The sequence below is a fragment of the Leguminivora glycinivorella genome, chromosome 21, assembly GCF_023078275.1.
Source record: "Leguminivora glycinivorella isolate SPB_JAAS2020 chromosome 21, LegGlyc_1.1, whole genome shotgun sequence".
In the NCBI taxonomy this organism is placed as follows: Eukaryota; Metazoa; Arthropoda; class Insecta; order Lepidoptera; family Tortricidae; genus Leguminivora; species Leguminivora glycinivorella.
Window position 1 is genome coordinate 3,727,417 of NC_062991.1, and position 14,994 is coordinate 3,742,410.

General features: G+C 39.5%; 1 protein-coding gene across 1 annotated transcript; it reads left to right on the forward strand.

Annotated features, from left to right (window-relative positions):
* The first annotated feature begins 1,876 nt into the window (after positions 1-1,876).
* LOC125237554 (collagen alpha-2(IV) chain-like) lies at positions 1,877-7,112 on the forward strand. Its single transcript, XM_048144684.1, has 3 exons — positions 1,877-2,105; positions 4,763-5,553; positions 6,635-7,112. Exons 1-3 carry the CDS (start codon positions 2,033-2,035, stop codon positions 6,863-6,865), a joined length of 1,095 nt encoding a protein of 364 aa, XP_048000641.1. The 5' UTR covers positions 1,877-2,032; the 3' UTR covers positions 6,866-7,112.
* The last annotated feature ends 7,882 nt before the right edge of the window (positions 7,113-14,994 follow it).

Here is a 14,994-nt window from a genome sequence, read left to right on the forward strand (position 1 = left end):
GTATTACACTTTAACGGCCCAGCCACGACATTGGTCTAAGCGCGACAGCGGTGAGCGGCGGCCATACGTGCGAATGAAAAGTCCCATCGCTGTGTCTCGCTCCAATGTATGGCCGCTGCTCACCGCTGTCGCGCTTAGACCAATGTCGTGGCTGAGCCGTAACGGTCTAACCTTATTTTTAGTTAGGCGTAGTCCTTTATTTTAAGAGAGAAGTATTGTATATAATCTTCGATTTTCATGCGTTTTTCTTTCGCGTTAGTAAACGTAAAATATGGTCGTTAATTTCGCCGACCGCGCGTCGGCTCCGCGTAGCTCAGTCGTACGAGGTCGGTCTAATGTTCGCAGACAGATCGCAGGTGTCAGGGTTTCGAATCCCGGCCAGAAATTATGTTTTTTTTTGTATTTAAGGTTTACTCGGCTAATTCCGAAATTCGGAATATTCCGAAAATTACTAATATCTACTAAACGCGGCTACATAATTTGCTCTGGCAAGGCACCCTATGACGTTCATGTATCTCCCTCCCAGCGTAAGTTGGCTCGAGACGCTAGCGGCGAAACTACGCTTGTGGCGCATCAGATTAGTGAGCGAGTGAAAAATTCCCGCTTTTTTGTCATTTGGAATTAGACGACCATCGCTAACTCTGTACTTTGGTGAGTAAATGAATTGACTGCCTTTGTGTTTGAGAGATTTTCGTTTTTTAGCCATTTTAAATCGGCCTAAACTATTCTAGCTTGAATTTTATTACATTTTCAGATTTACCCGAAGTGGGGAATTCCGTGACACAAAGTGTACCGGAATTACCCGACCTTGTTTTCTCAAAGTAATAGCCAGTGGTTCTCAAACAAACAAAATTAAGTTCTTTTGTTATTCGGATATAACGATTCTAAAATATGTACATTTGCCTTCAGGTCCGTTCGGTGAATTTCAACGAAGCACGTGTGTCATCAACATGGATTGATAAAGGCCTAATAGGAGGTCTTCTTGCGTTTTTTTAAAGGTTAAAGGCTAAGCCTTTAATATGTGGATTTTTATTAAGTAGGTACATTATCATAAGGCGACCCCTTGGAAACTATTGATGATGGATATAAACGTGTCATTAAAGTTTGAGTAAGCACAGATTCCTGATCGGGTCCGATCCGAAATAAAAGCTTGTCAAACACAATTCTCTGTTGTTGATCTGTATTTATGTGTGTCTTCTATGTATTATTTTGCCATGAATAAAAATATTTCTATTTCTATTTTTACATGTATAAGTACTCCAATACGCCAAATCGTGTAAAAAGAGTCGGGAGGGTAATTTCAATGAAAAAAGTAATATGTTTCTTATGCAACATACACATAAAACTCGTTTTCAAGTGTATTCGAATTTACCCGAACCAATTCGGAATTGCACCTTTGCAACGAAAAAACAAACTAGATTTGAAATGCTTGTATTTTAAAAATCTTACATTATTTATGAAAAATTCTGTAATCCATTGTTAGGCTATTCCATCTAGTAAGTGTGACATGTAAAAGTGCCCCCGTGGCCTATTTGCTGAATAAATGATTTTGTATTTTGTATTTTGTATTTGTATTCACTATTTCCGTCTAAAAACTTTGCTATACTGACTGATTCATGGAAACACATACACCTTATCAACTAGTGCAAAAATCATTCGGAAATACCCTAGTGCACCTTATAAGAGTTTTTTTTTTAAAACTAAAGACGTGATTTAATAAAATAGAACCGAGCGAAGCTCGGTCGCCCAGATATTACATTATTAAGTTAGATATAAAAATACATACTCTAGAAGCATTAAGTGTCAATGTAGTGGATAAAATAAGTGTCAATGCAGGTCAGAGAGATAATGTCAAACGATAACCTCTCACTCTGATAAAGACTTATTTTTCCAGCGACTTAAGCATAGGGTTGTTGTGTTCAACTTTAATTATCTTTCATAAAAAAAAAACAAAAGAATTCATTTTTATAAAAACACTAGGTATAATTTAAAAATACTCATATGTGAACGGATTTAGGTTTAAGTTACTAAAATGTCTTTAACAAATAATTTACTTATTAAATTGATTCTCTTGAGTGCTTTTGTGTCGTTATGCAGAGCGGGAAGTAAGTATATCATAACCTTTGTTTATATCTTACTAGCTTTTGCATGCGGTTTCGCTCGCGTTAGAAAGAGACAAAAAGTAGCTCTGCCGTGTCATACCTATGTACTGTAACTTGAGTTACATGATATACGCGTAACAAGTTTAATTCGTGTTTTTTTGAAAGTCTTCACCTACCAAGTGAAAAAAAAATCATAAATCTCTTACCAATTCCCCGTACGAGCTTGTCACTAAACTACTGTAACTCAGTTTTTGCCATAGTGAGTTGTGGCTATCTCCCGTAACTACAGTTACAGTAGATAGCCACGACACGCCTTTTACGCATCGAGCAATTTCGAACTCAGTTACAGTACTTAGGCACGACAGACTTTATCTTATATTATAGGCAGACATAGAAGTTTTTGTGGCAAAATAGAGTGATTGACAAAATTAAATATTGACAAGTATATTATCGATATGATATTCTTATCTCTAGCTACCGTACAATACAGTAAATATTCCACATCTTTTTATAAATGTATATCTTTTTGGCAGACATGAGTATAACCTACCTACCTACACACCTACTTATCTAACATATCTATCTATCTACCTACCTACACCTACCACCACCACCTACCCCTACCACCTGGACCATTTTGTTTCAAAGTTGTCCTCCCCACTTTTTTTGTAACATGGGTATTTTTTACGCGATTCATACGCAGAATCTCTCTCAGAAAGAGCTCTTTCGATCCTGATAGGAGAAAAAAAATGTCCCCGATGAGTGGAAAATACATAAACATTTCCAAATCCAAAAGAAGTGGGGTGGACAACTTTGAAAAACCTACTACAGTTTATTTTTCAAGCATGTTTTTAGGGTTCCGTACCACAAAAAGGAAAAACGGAACCCTTATAGGATCACTCGTGCGTCTGTCTGTCCGTCTGTCACAGCCATTTTCTCCGAAACTACTGAACTGATTAACTTGAAATTTGGCACGCATATGTAAACCTGTGACCCAAAGACGGACATGTAATTTAAATTAAGAAAATTTAATTATAGGGGCCACTTTTGGGGGGTTAAATAGGCAATTAAAAATCAAAAATTCTAGAACTATATTGTGTTACATATCAAATGAAAGAGGTTTCTATAAGTATTTCAAAAATATTTTTTTTTAAATTTATAGTAAGGTAATTTTCAAGTTATTTAAGAAAATAGGCAAAAAATGACGTATTGTTATCTAAGTAAGAGAAAATGCAAACAAAAACTGGAACAGGACAAAAACTCAACCGCTCACGAGTCATTGCCCCTTTCTTTGTTATCTGTCCATCCCATTGTATTATTTAATGTGGGTTACTAGGCCAGTAGTAGTAAGGAGGTCACTAACCCATATTTCGCTAAACAATAGGACGGATAGATAACAAAAGATTTGGGTCAACCTGCTGACAAACAAACAGGTGCATTGTTTATCTATAATTTAGGACAGTAGGACAATCCTTTGTTTAGTTTATGCCGTAATTTATAAGAACGTAATAAATATAAATTTAATATCATATTAAGGCTACATGTGATCTAGATTACGTACCTATATAGTTAACTGATCACACATTCAAATACTATATACAACGTGCTTTTATTGAATTCCGTCAACTTTAAGTGAAGGTTGTTTAGCTCAAATCCGTCAAATACAATTTTTTTAAGAAACTGCTGTGTTAACTCTTATTCACCAAAAAAAATAATTAAATTACTGAATACGGGTAGTTCAACTTTTACCACTTTCTAATGTTATTTGTTTTGACCTGTGATGTCAGACACTTAACACTAATTATATAATTTATTATGTATGAATTTATTTTTCGAATTTAACAAAAAACGATATACTGCGTGTTTCTTATTAATGGACCTGTGTGTCGAATTTAACGGAAAACGAAAAAAACACGATGTATAATTATTTATTGATTGAATTATAACATTATTACAACAATGAACTAGTATCTAAGCCAACTGAGAAAAATATTTTTAGTTAACGTGTCGTGCCTAACTACTGTAACTTGAGTTACAGTACGTCGCAAAATAGACTTTGTATGGGGAGCCTGTCGTGCCTAACTACTATATAGCCTATAATTTTAAATATATCCAAAAAATATGTTTTTTTTGTGCATCTACATCAGCAACAGCATTACACTTACTACAATGTAACTGTGTAGTTTTTTCTTTATTTTTCCACACCAGTATTGAATGCAGATCGAATTACCAAAAAAAAACTTTAAACTGATTTTACTCAAAACTATGTTTTTCGAGTTACGGGAGATAGGCGTGACACGGCAGAGCTTATCTCACATTCAAGTATCTCCACTTAAAAAATCACGACAATTCGTCGCTCCGTTTTGCCGTGAAAGACGGACAAATAAACGGACACACACACTTTCCCATTTATAATATTAATATAGTATGGATATCACTTCCCATAGATTTAATTGTATCCACATGGTTTTCACAAAAAAAAACTCGTGTCGATTTAAAATTTAATGCCACTCGTTCCCAACTATCTGTTTTCCGCATAGAATTAGTCACTAAAATTTTGCAATGTGTTGCAATGTGTTAAAATTTTGCAATATGTTGAAATAAAAATCTTGTCAGGCGCTTCGCTCGTGTTCAAACACACATACCTATTTCTTTTTCAGATGTGACTAAAGACGGTGAAGGTGATAAAGTATTAAAGGATCAAACAGCAGGCAAAAAACGCGGGGAAATGGGATTCACGGGACTACCTGGTTATCCTGGAGTATCTGGAATAATTGGTATGCCAGGTCAAAAAGGCGACATGGGACTCCCAGGAGTTCCTGGTGTCCCGGGGCTTCAAGGTTACCCTGGACTAAAAGGTGAACGTGGTGACGATGGGCCCATGGGACCCCCAGGTAAACCTGGTCTACCAGGACTTGATGGTTATCCTGGAATGCCCGGACCGAAGGGTGAACGTGGTGAGATGGGACCCATAGGAGCAATGGGAGAACCTGGTTTTACTGGACAGAAAGGCCAAAAAGGAGAATCAGCATCACAAGCTGGAATTACAGAAAGACATATCAGCTCTGGAGTACTGCTAGTGAAACACAGTCAGACTCAAGATGTTCCTTCGTGTAATGCTGGGCATGTGAAGCTCTGGGAGGGTTATTCGCTGTTTTCCAAAAACTTGGGTAATGCTGGATCCTGTTTGAGGAAATTCAACCCGATGCCGTTCCACACATGTTCGGACAGCGACTGTAGGCCAATATACGACAACTATTGGTTAAAAAACGCAAATTTAATGCCGCCCAGTGTCTCAGGAGAAGAGCTTAAGAAATACATTTCGAGATGTGTTGTCTGCGAAGTGCCATATAACGTGATGGCAGTGCATAGCCAAAGTGCTATTGTACCGAGATGTCCGACAGGCTGGGATGAACTGTGGACTGGCTACAGTTTTGCCGCTGTAACTGATGTAAGTATCTCTCATCATCCTCATTCGCTTGCCTTTATCAGGGGCGGCTCACTCCGCGATTCTATCGCCGCGCTACAAGTACATGTCGGCGGCCGCGAGTTCGCGGCCCATTGAGTGGTGACGACCTTCGCGCGGCGCAATAAAATTCAAAGTCGGCTGCTTGCGTGCGGTCCGTTTGTTAACGTAGGTAAGAATTTAGAATGGCGGCATTTTGTGAACATCAAAGGAGTGAGCCTTCTGTACTTGTACTATTATATATTCTGTGCCTTTATCTAAGTCGTTTGGGGTCTGCGTAGCATGTCTTTCTCGTCCATACCTCTTTCACCTGTCATCTCATCATTTACTTGCTTTTTAACCCCCGACGCAAAAACGACGGGGTGTTATAAGTTTGACGTGTCTGTCTGTCTGTCTGTCTGTCTGTCTGTCTGTCTGTCTGTTTGTCTGTGTGTGTGTGTGTCTGTCTGTGGCACCGTAGCTCCCGAACGGGTGAACCGATTTCGATTTAGTTTTTTTTGTTTGAAAGCTGAGTTAGTCGGGAGTGTTCTTAGCCATGTTTCATGAAAATCGGTCCACTATGTCGCGGTCGGGGGTTTTTTCAAAATTTTAATGTTTCATATAAGTTCTCATTTAGTCCATCCACCTTTTCCTCGGTTTTCAACTCCCATTACTTTCTTAAACAATCATTCGTTATACCTTTCTCGTCAAATGATTTTCATCCCTTCGCATTACATGCTATTACGCTCGCTCTTACTTTTTCTGCTATCGGTGCATTTTTCAAACTTATACGTACGGTACGAGTAACTTGTATACTCATTCTTTATCTTATCCATTCTTGTCACGCCACACATCCATCTTTAGTCGATATGATAATCCATCTTTGATTAATCTGGTCCACCGTTCAGGGTGCATACGTCAGACATGTCCAGCTTAGGTGGTCTACCATAATTGTTCTCGCCCGCGAGTCCGTACTTGAAGTCGTGCTTGATGTATGGACTAGAGCGCGAGAACACGAGTCCCCATGACGCCTGTTCCTTAAATTCTGGTGAGAATTTTCCCAAGCTTTGACTAGTTTTTCTTGCAGGACGGTGAGGATGCCAGCGCCGACGCCCTGGCCAGCCCAGGCTCCTGTCTCTTGAATTTCCACAGACTCCCGGTGGTAGAATATAATGGAGCAACAGGTTTCGTCAGCTTTAGGAAAGTAAAAGTAAGCCATTGGCTAGCCGCTCTTGACGATGAGTTAGCGCCCGGGATAAAGCCGCGGAAGGACGTGCGATCTCAAGTGTCGAGGTGCGCCGTCTGTAGCAAGTCTTAAGAAAAACTTAATCGTGGTTCCAATAGGTGTAGGTATCAAACAAGTTTGACACTAGAAAAGGCATGAAAATATTATCTATGGGACAATTCATGCCTACATTTAAAAAAAACATCGTAACAGAAACTGCTTGACAGACTAGGTACGGTATATACCTATATATAGTTATGTACGTAGCTGATAGGTTATATATAGGGACCAATTAATTACTCATATAAGAGAGCAGTAATAAATCATAATATAAGCTAAACACTCGTTTCTATTCTACTCCGAACCCCTCACCTTACATGGCGACCCTGCCAGCATCACTCACTCACAGGAGGACACGCTGTGCCCAATCGTCGACGCCAGACGCTGACAGAAATGCATTCTAGCTCTGTCCTGCCACTACGCAAGACCGATAGAGATAGATAGCTACGAAACAGATATTATAGTGAGCGTTTGTGCATTTAGTTACGTACCCATTAGTCGGGTTCGGGTACTGAATTCGGCGTTCTAGCGCAGGCAGCGCTTGTACTATTTATATATTCTGTGGTAGCGTAGTCGTGGCGGTGATGGCGGCGGCCTACTCTCGTCGGTTTAGCGTGTCGCGCCGTGGCTAATTTGTCGCCTACTACGAGCTGATATGATCGTGAAGTTTACTATTATAGTATAAGTAATTATCAGTTTTTACTCTACATTGAGCTATTACTACTACGTATAGAGAAGACATCGCCCATCACTGCCGTGTTCCGTTCAACTGCGGCCGGCCGGCCGCACGTCACTCAGTCGCTTACGAGTACTGAAGCGCGGCGGTCGTAATATGTTTTAAAACGAAACAGGATAAAAACTGGTTAAATAATTTAAATATGCCCTCATGTGTGATGCGATATTGCACTAACAATTCAAGCAATACGTCGAAGTGAAAAGGAGTAACTTTCTATAGGTAAGTCATTGTATAATCATTTTAAATTTTAATTTGAGCAAATTGTTTAGTGGACGCCATTTTGCGTCTCTTGTCAAAGACTAAAAATTGAGAGATGTGACGTTGTGTGCATTGTGTGGATACTTGGATAGTAAAAGGCGATGTGCGGAATATAATATAAAGCCTGACCAAAAATATATGACAATTCCGCAGCATGGCGCGTAGTCATATAAAGAACTTACTTAAGTTAATGGATGAAAAAAGGTAAAATATGATTTATTATTTATTTTCTAAGTAATTTCATTTACTTTTTTCATTATAGGTTTTGCACGTCTGGGCCTTACGTCTGGGCCTTAAAGACAGGGGCAGAAATGGATGAAACACGAGGCTAAAACTGATCAGACAATAAATTATTTTTCAAAGCGGCAAAAGATAACAAAACTTATATTATTTAAGGGTGATTAAATAAAAATCATATCTGTACATAACTATATGGCTGTTTTTTTTATGAAAGCTTTCCATGATCCCTTGAACCAGTTAATTTATGTACCTACAGTCGCCATTAATAAACAATAGTATAGGACGTCCATACACAGATTGACTGAGTCCCACTGTGAGCTCGATCAAGAAGGCTTGTGTTTTGGGTACTTAGACGATACATAATTATGATTTACTACTTAATACTTATTGCATAGAAAACATCCATGACTCAGGAACAAATATCTGTGTTCATCACATAAATAAATGCCCTTACCAGGATTCGAACCCAGGACCGCGGCCACAGTGCTCAAAAATATCTCAACATGCCCTCTAACGCCATGACAATAGAGGCCAGCTCAGATGTTTGAGCACCCTGGTCGCCTCGATATATCTGATGGTACAACTGTACATACCTCAGGGGATATAAGCCTCAGAATGAGAGGGTTTTTTGAATCGTTATTTAAAATTGTCTATTTTTTTGCATAAACAAAAAATAAACAGACAATTTTAATACAAATTAATATTGCATTTAACTTGCACGTTCCCATACGTATTTAATTAAATAGGCAGAATATAAACAAAAGTGACGCCTCTGCGGAGTTGACATCGTATGACTATTTAGCCGAGTTATATGTATACCTAAACCTTCCTCAAGAACCCTCTATTCACAGGTGAAAACCGAATGAAAATCCGTTCAGTGCTTTTTGAAATTATCACGAACATACAAACAAATAGACACGGCATGAGACTCCGTTTTATAAGGTGTTTTATAGTCAAATTGTCCCGTGGCTGGAATTTCCTCATACAACTATCCGCCTATTGCTGGTAATTGAAGTAATTTTATCACAATTAAGAAAATACACTTGGGTGACCTCAAGTGGTAGACAATAAGCCGAAGTGTTGCAAGTCGATTACTGACGAAATAACAAACCGTCTTTCACGGCAAAACGGAGCGACGAATTGACGTCATTTTTTACTCTTTCTAACACCCCACTTCTTTAAAATCAGTGGTGAAAGTTTGTATGGAGAATTCCGCAATTTTCGAGTTTAACGCGAGCGAACCCGCGGGCAAAAGCTAGTATTTGACAAAGTAACTAATTTGATTTGTTTCCTAGTCAGATTCTCAAATAAATTTATAGTTTAAAAAAACTAGAAAAACACGCTTTTATAAACGCACGTAAAAGCCAAAAATAAATTATGGATCGTTCAAGTTGTCTCTATTTCTGAGATGAAGAGTAAACTATGTGCTTTTAATTATAATATTTGATTGTAAAAGCGTGGGGCGCTGCAGTCGTGCTGTAAGTCCAGTTAGCGCGCCAATCTGTGTAAACTGCTTCTCGTAACCACAACATAGCTTAACTTGATTTCTCAGCAAGTTATACAAAAAGTTTTTCCTGTTACAGCGCCCCACGCTTTTACAATCAAATATTATAATTAAAAGCACATAGTTTACTCTTCATCTCAGAAATAGAGACAACTTGAACGATCCATAATTTATTTTTGGCTTTTACGTGCGTTTATAAAAGCGTGTTTTTCTAGTTTTTTAAACTATAAATTTATTTTATACTTTTTAGTCGTTAATAATGAAATATCTTTAAAATTTAAACACAAATTTATTTCAAGTAGGCGAATTTCGCAAGCCATTTGTGGCTTAACACGTATTGCTATTTAATAACAATTAATACCAACTGATGTATAGGTACTAAGTTTATCGCAATAAAGTCGTTCATTGATTCATTGAATTCTTACTTTTATTTCAATTTATATTTTATTCAGCCCACATTCTCTCCATCTCCGCCAGTGTGTCTGTGTTGCATAGTGTTTTACCTGTCAGCTTAGAACAATCTAGGTCTTCTATCTGAAGAGCACTAAGTGATTTTACTCTACTCAGGGCCACATGCGCCTGTCCAACCGCAAAAGTACGGGACCGTAAGTACACCACTGCGTAGGCTATTGCGTAGTGCCTTGCATCTTGTGCACGGTAGATGCCCAACTTGAAATCACTAGGAGCCAGTGCCGGCCTGTGCAATTGATTAGGGTTGTGTGGGTTGGTTGAGCGAATTTGAGTTTCGGCAGGTTTGGGAAGAAATTTTAGCATGTAGGGAAAAAATCGCGAGCGTAGCGAGCGCGAAATTTTTTTATAGTGGTGCGCTAATTTGACGATGAATGCAATAGAGAACTTAAGGATTTCATCTTACAGAGTGGGAAAGAGACAAAGGGTTGAATTTACTCAGTCACACATCTGTCTTTTATGCGGGCCCCCTTTATTTGCTCTTAAGGGTCAAAAGAAAACCCTAACCCAAATTTAAATACTACTACGTTGATCTTTCTTTTATGCGCGGGGCTTTGCCCCCGAGCCCCCTTTATTTGCTCTTCAGGGTCACAAGAAAACCATAACCCAACTTATTTTAAATATTACGATGATCTTTCTTTTATGCGGGGGGCTTTGCCCCCCGAGCCCCCTTACTTTTGCTCTGGGTCACAAGAAAACCCTAACCCAACATATTTTAAATACTACGTTGATCTTTCTTTCATGCGGGGGGCTTCGCCCCCCGAGCCCCCTTTTTTTGCTGTGGGTCACAAGAAAACCCTAACCCAACTTATTATAAATATTACGTTGATCTCTCTTTTATGTGGGGGGCTTCGCCCCCCGAGCCCCCCTTACTTTTGCTCTGGGTCACAAGAAAACCCTAACCCAACTTATTTTAAATACTACGTTGATCTTTATTTCATGCGGGGGGCTTCGCCCCGAGCCCCTTTGTTTGCTCTTAAAGGTCACAAGAAAACGCTAACCCAACTTATTTTAAATACTACGTTGATTTTCTTTTATGCGGGGGCTTCGCCCCCGAGCCCCCTTTTCGTTACTCTTTAGGGTCACAAGAAAACCTAACCCAACTTATTTTAAATACTACGTTGATCTTTCTTTTATGCGGGGGCTTCGCCCCCGAGCCCCCTTTTCGTTACTCTTAAGGGTCACAAGAAAACCCTAACCCAACTTATTTTAAATACAACGTTGATCTTTCTTTTATGCGGGGGCTTCGCCCCCGAGCCCCCTTTTTTTTACTCTTAAAGGTCACAAGAAAACGCTAACCCAACTTATTTTAAATACAACGTTGATCTTTCTTTTATGCGGGGGCTTCGCCCCCGAGCCCCCTTTTGTTTGCTCTTAAAGGTCACAAGAAAACGCTAACCCAACTTATTTTAAATACTACGTTGATCTTTCTTTTATGCGGGGGCTTCGCCCCCGAGCCCCCCTCTCGTTACTCTTAAGGGTCACAAGAAAACCTAACCCAACTTATTTTAAATACTACGTTTATCTTTCATTTTATGCGGGGGCTTCGCCCCCGAGCCCCCCTTTCTCGTTACTCTTAAAGGTCACAAGAAAACGCTAACCCAACTTATTTTAAATACTACGTTAATCTTTCTTTTGCGGGGGCTTCGCCCCCGAGCCCCCTTTTCGTTACTCTTAAGGGTCACAAGAAAACCCTAACCCAACTTATTTTAAATACTACGTTGATCTTTCTTTTATGCGGGGGCTTCGCCCCCGAGCCCCCTTTGTTTGCTCTTAAAGGTCACAAGAAAACGCTAACCCAACTTATTTTAAATACAACGTTGATCTTTCTTTTATGCGGGGGCTTCGCCCCCCGAGCCCCCCTTTGTTTGCTCTTAAAGGTCACAAGAAAACGCTAACCCAACTTATTTTAAATACTACGTTAATCTTTCATTTATGCGGGGGGCTTCGCCCCCGAGCCCCCTTCTCGTTACTCTTAAGGGTAACAAGAAAACCCTAACCCAACTTATTTTAAATACAACGTTTATCTTTCTTTTATGCGGGGGCTTCGCCCCCCGAGCCCCCTTTGTTTGCTCTTAAAGGTCACAAGAAAACGCTAACCCAACTTATCTTAAATACTACGTTGATCTTTCTTTCATGCCCCCTGCCCCCCGAGCCCCCCTTTGTTTGCTCTTAAAGGTCACAAGAAAACGCTAACCCAACTTATTTTAAATACTACGTTGATCTTTCTTTTATGCGGGGGGGCTTCGCCCCCGAGCCCCCTTTGTTTGCTCTTAAAGGTCACAAGAAAACGCTAACCCAACTTATTTTAAATACAACGTTGATCTTTCTTTTATGCGGGGGGCTTCGCCCCCCGAGCCCCCCTTTTCGTTACTCTTAATGGTCATAAGAAAACCCTAACCCAACTTATTTCAAATACAACGTTGGTCTTTCTTTTATGCGGGGGGCTTCGCCCCCCGAGCCCCCTTTGTTTGCTCTTAAAGGTCACAAGAAAACGCTAACCCAACTTATTCTAAATACTACGTTGATCTTTCTTTCATGCGGGGGGCATCGCCCCCCGAGCCCCCCTTTTCTTTACTCTTAAGGATCACAAGAAAACCTTAACCCAACTTATTTTAAATACAACGTTGATCTTTCTTTTATGCGGGGCTTCGCCCCCGAGCCCCCTTTGTTTGCTCTGAAAGGTCACAAGAAAACGCTAACCCAACTTATTTTAAATACTACGTTGATCTTTCTTTCATGCTCCCCCCCCCCCCCCTTTTTCTGTTCTTATCTTTTCAGGCCTTGAAACTGTTCTTATCTTCCGGCACCATCATCAGGCCTTGAAACCTAATCGTAGTCATAGTTCATTACAAGACTTTTCTAAGAAGCCCGAAAACAGCTATGATACGATGTTCCATCATGTAGTTCCAGTTCATATCTTCCGGCTCCATCATCAGACCTTGAAACCTAATCGTAGTCAAAGTTCATTACAAGACTTTCCTAAGAAGCCCAAAAACAGCTATGATACGATGTTCCATCATGTAGTTCCAGTTCATATCTTCCGGCTCCATCATCAGACCTTGAAACCTAATCGTAGTCAAAGTTCATTACAAGACTTTTCTAAGAAACCCAAAAACAGCTATGATACGATGTTCCATCATGTAGTTCCAGTTCATATCTTCCGACTCCATCATCAGATCAGCTCAACAGTACCATATTATTGTATTGTCATCGGAACTACATATAGCTGCCAATTTTCATTACGCTACGACTCCTGGAAGATGGTTAAATTAGCTTCCTTAGATTCCATTACATACATAGTTACATACACGACGACCTAATAAAAGCGTGTTAAAAACTAATTATTCAAAACCTTGTACTTAACGTTGATTTAAATAATGTAAAAGGAAAAAAGTACGATGTCTAATCGAAAGCGGTATATCTTCATAGAGATCAGGCCCCGTAGCCGAATGGCATTTCTCCGACGCCAAACGAAAACGAAACGTAGTCCGGCTCTGTCGCGCCAATATGCAAGAGCGATAGGGATAGATATCTACTAGCGTTTCGTTTCGTGAGCGTTTGTGCCATTCGGCTACGCACCCTGATTATGTTATACTAAATGTATCGGCAAATTATTTCCTCAATAATTATCTTAAAACTGTTATTACTTACTAGCTTTTGCCCGTGGCTTCGCTCGCGTTAAATTAGAAAATTGCGAATTCTCCATACAAACTTCATTTAGATTTTAGGGAAGCGCGGGGGGTTAGAAAGAGACAAAAAGTAGCCTGTATCACTCTCCACCCCTTCAACTCCACTTAAAAAAATCTTTTTCTCAAACATGCAATGAAATATTGTCTTTACGTTCCTTAAAATGGGCTGGGAAGTATCGCTTTTTGGGCGCAACAACTCGAGAGGACTGTAAAGGGATTTCATATTATTTTTCAGGCCTAGGCCTGCAAAGTAACTTTTTTTTATTAAATATTGTCCTTTAGAGCATTTTTTTTTATTTCATTGTATGTTTGAGAAAAGCACTATACATGCCTCGGCGTGAAAACGGATTCCCGGCCTCGTATCATCCGGTCGCTCGCACGCTCGCTCGGCCGTATATACCCACTTGGCCGGAAATCCTCATTTTCCCGGCCTCTGATGTAATGTACTATTACCGTGAATAGATAGACTAAAAAATTTGAGCACCTTTCGTCATAGCATTCTTACAGGTAGAGATGTCGTTAATACGCTACTCTAAGTGCGTTTTAACATTATCCGATCGGATTTTGGATGTCGGAAGGATTTCAAAGGAAAAAATCAAAGATGGCGGCGTTAATATATGGGATATCGGTCCAACATCCGATACCGGATCGGATAATGTGAAAACGCACTTTAAGGCGTTTAGGAATTGAGGGAAGGCATGGAGAAATTCAAAATGTGCATGATGTAATTGATGTATTTGCTTATTTTACTATCAATAGAAAACAACAATTTAAGGGAAGCATTGAAAATAAACTTTATTTGGGACATTTTTTTGAAAGTTGTCCACCCCACTTTTTTTTTGGATTTGGAAATTTTTATGTGGTTTCCACTCAGAATCGTGAGCTCTTTCCATTCTAATAGGAGAAAAAAGTGTCCCAAGGTTTTTTTCCCATTCCGTTACCATTTTTAGGGTTCCGTAGTCAACTAGGAACCCTTATAGTTTCGCCATGTCTGTCTGTCCGTCCGTCCGTCCGTCCGTCCGTCGGATAATCTCAGTAACCGTTAGCACTAGAAAGCTGAAATTTGGTACCAATATGTATATCAATCACGCAAACAAAGTGCAAAATAAAAAATGGAAAAAAAATGTTTTATTAGGGTACCCCCCCTACATGTAAAGTGGGGCTGATATTTTTTTTCATTCCAACCCCAACGTGTGATATATTGTTGGATAGATATTTAAAAATCAATAAGGGTTTACTAAGATCGTTTTTTGATAATATTAAT

Excerpts from the sequence above, each read along its gene's own strand:
- LOC125237554 (XM_048144684.1), top strand. The coding sequence starts at position 2,033 with ATGTCTTTAACAAATAATTTACTTATTAAATTGATTCTCTTGAGTGCT. Across the intron at positions 2,106-4,762 it reads GTCGTTATGCAGAGCGGGAA|ATGTGACTAAAGACGGTGAA; the intron begins GTAAGTATATCA and ends TTTCTTTTTCAG. Across the intron at positions 5,554-6,634 it reads GTTTTGCCGCTGTAACTGAT|GACGGTGAGGATGCCAGCGC; the intron begins GTAAGTATCTCT and ends TTTTTCTTGCAG.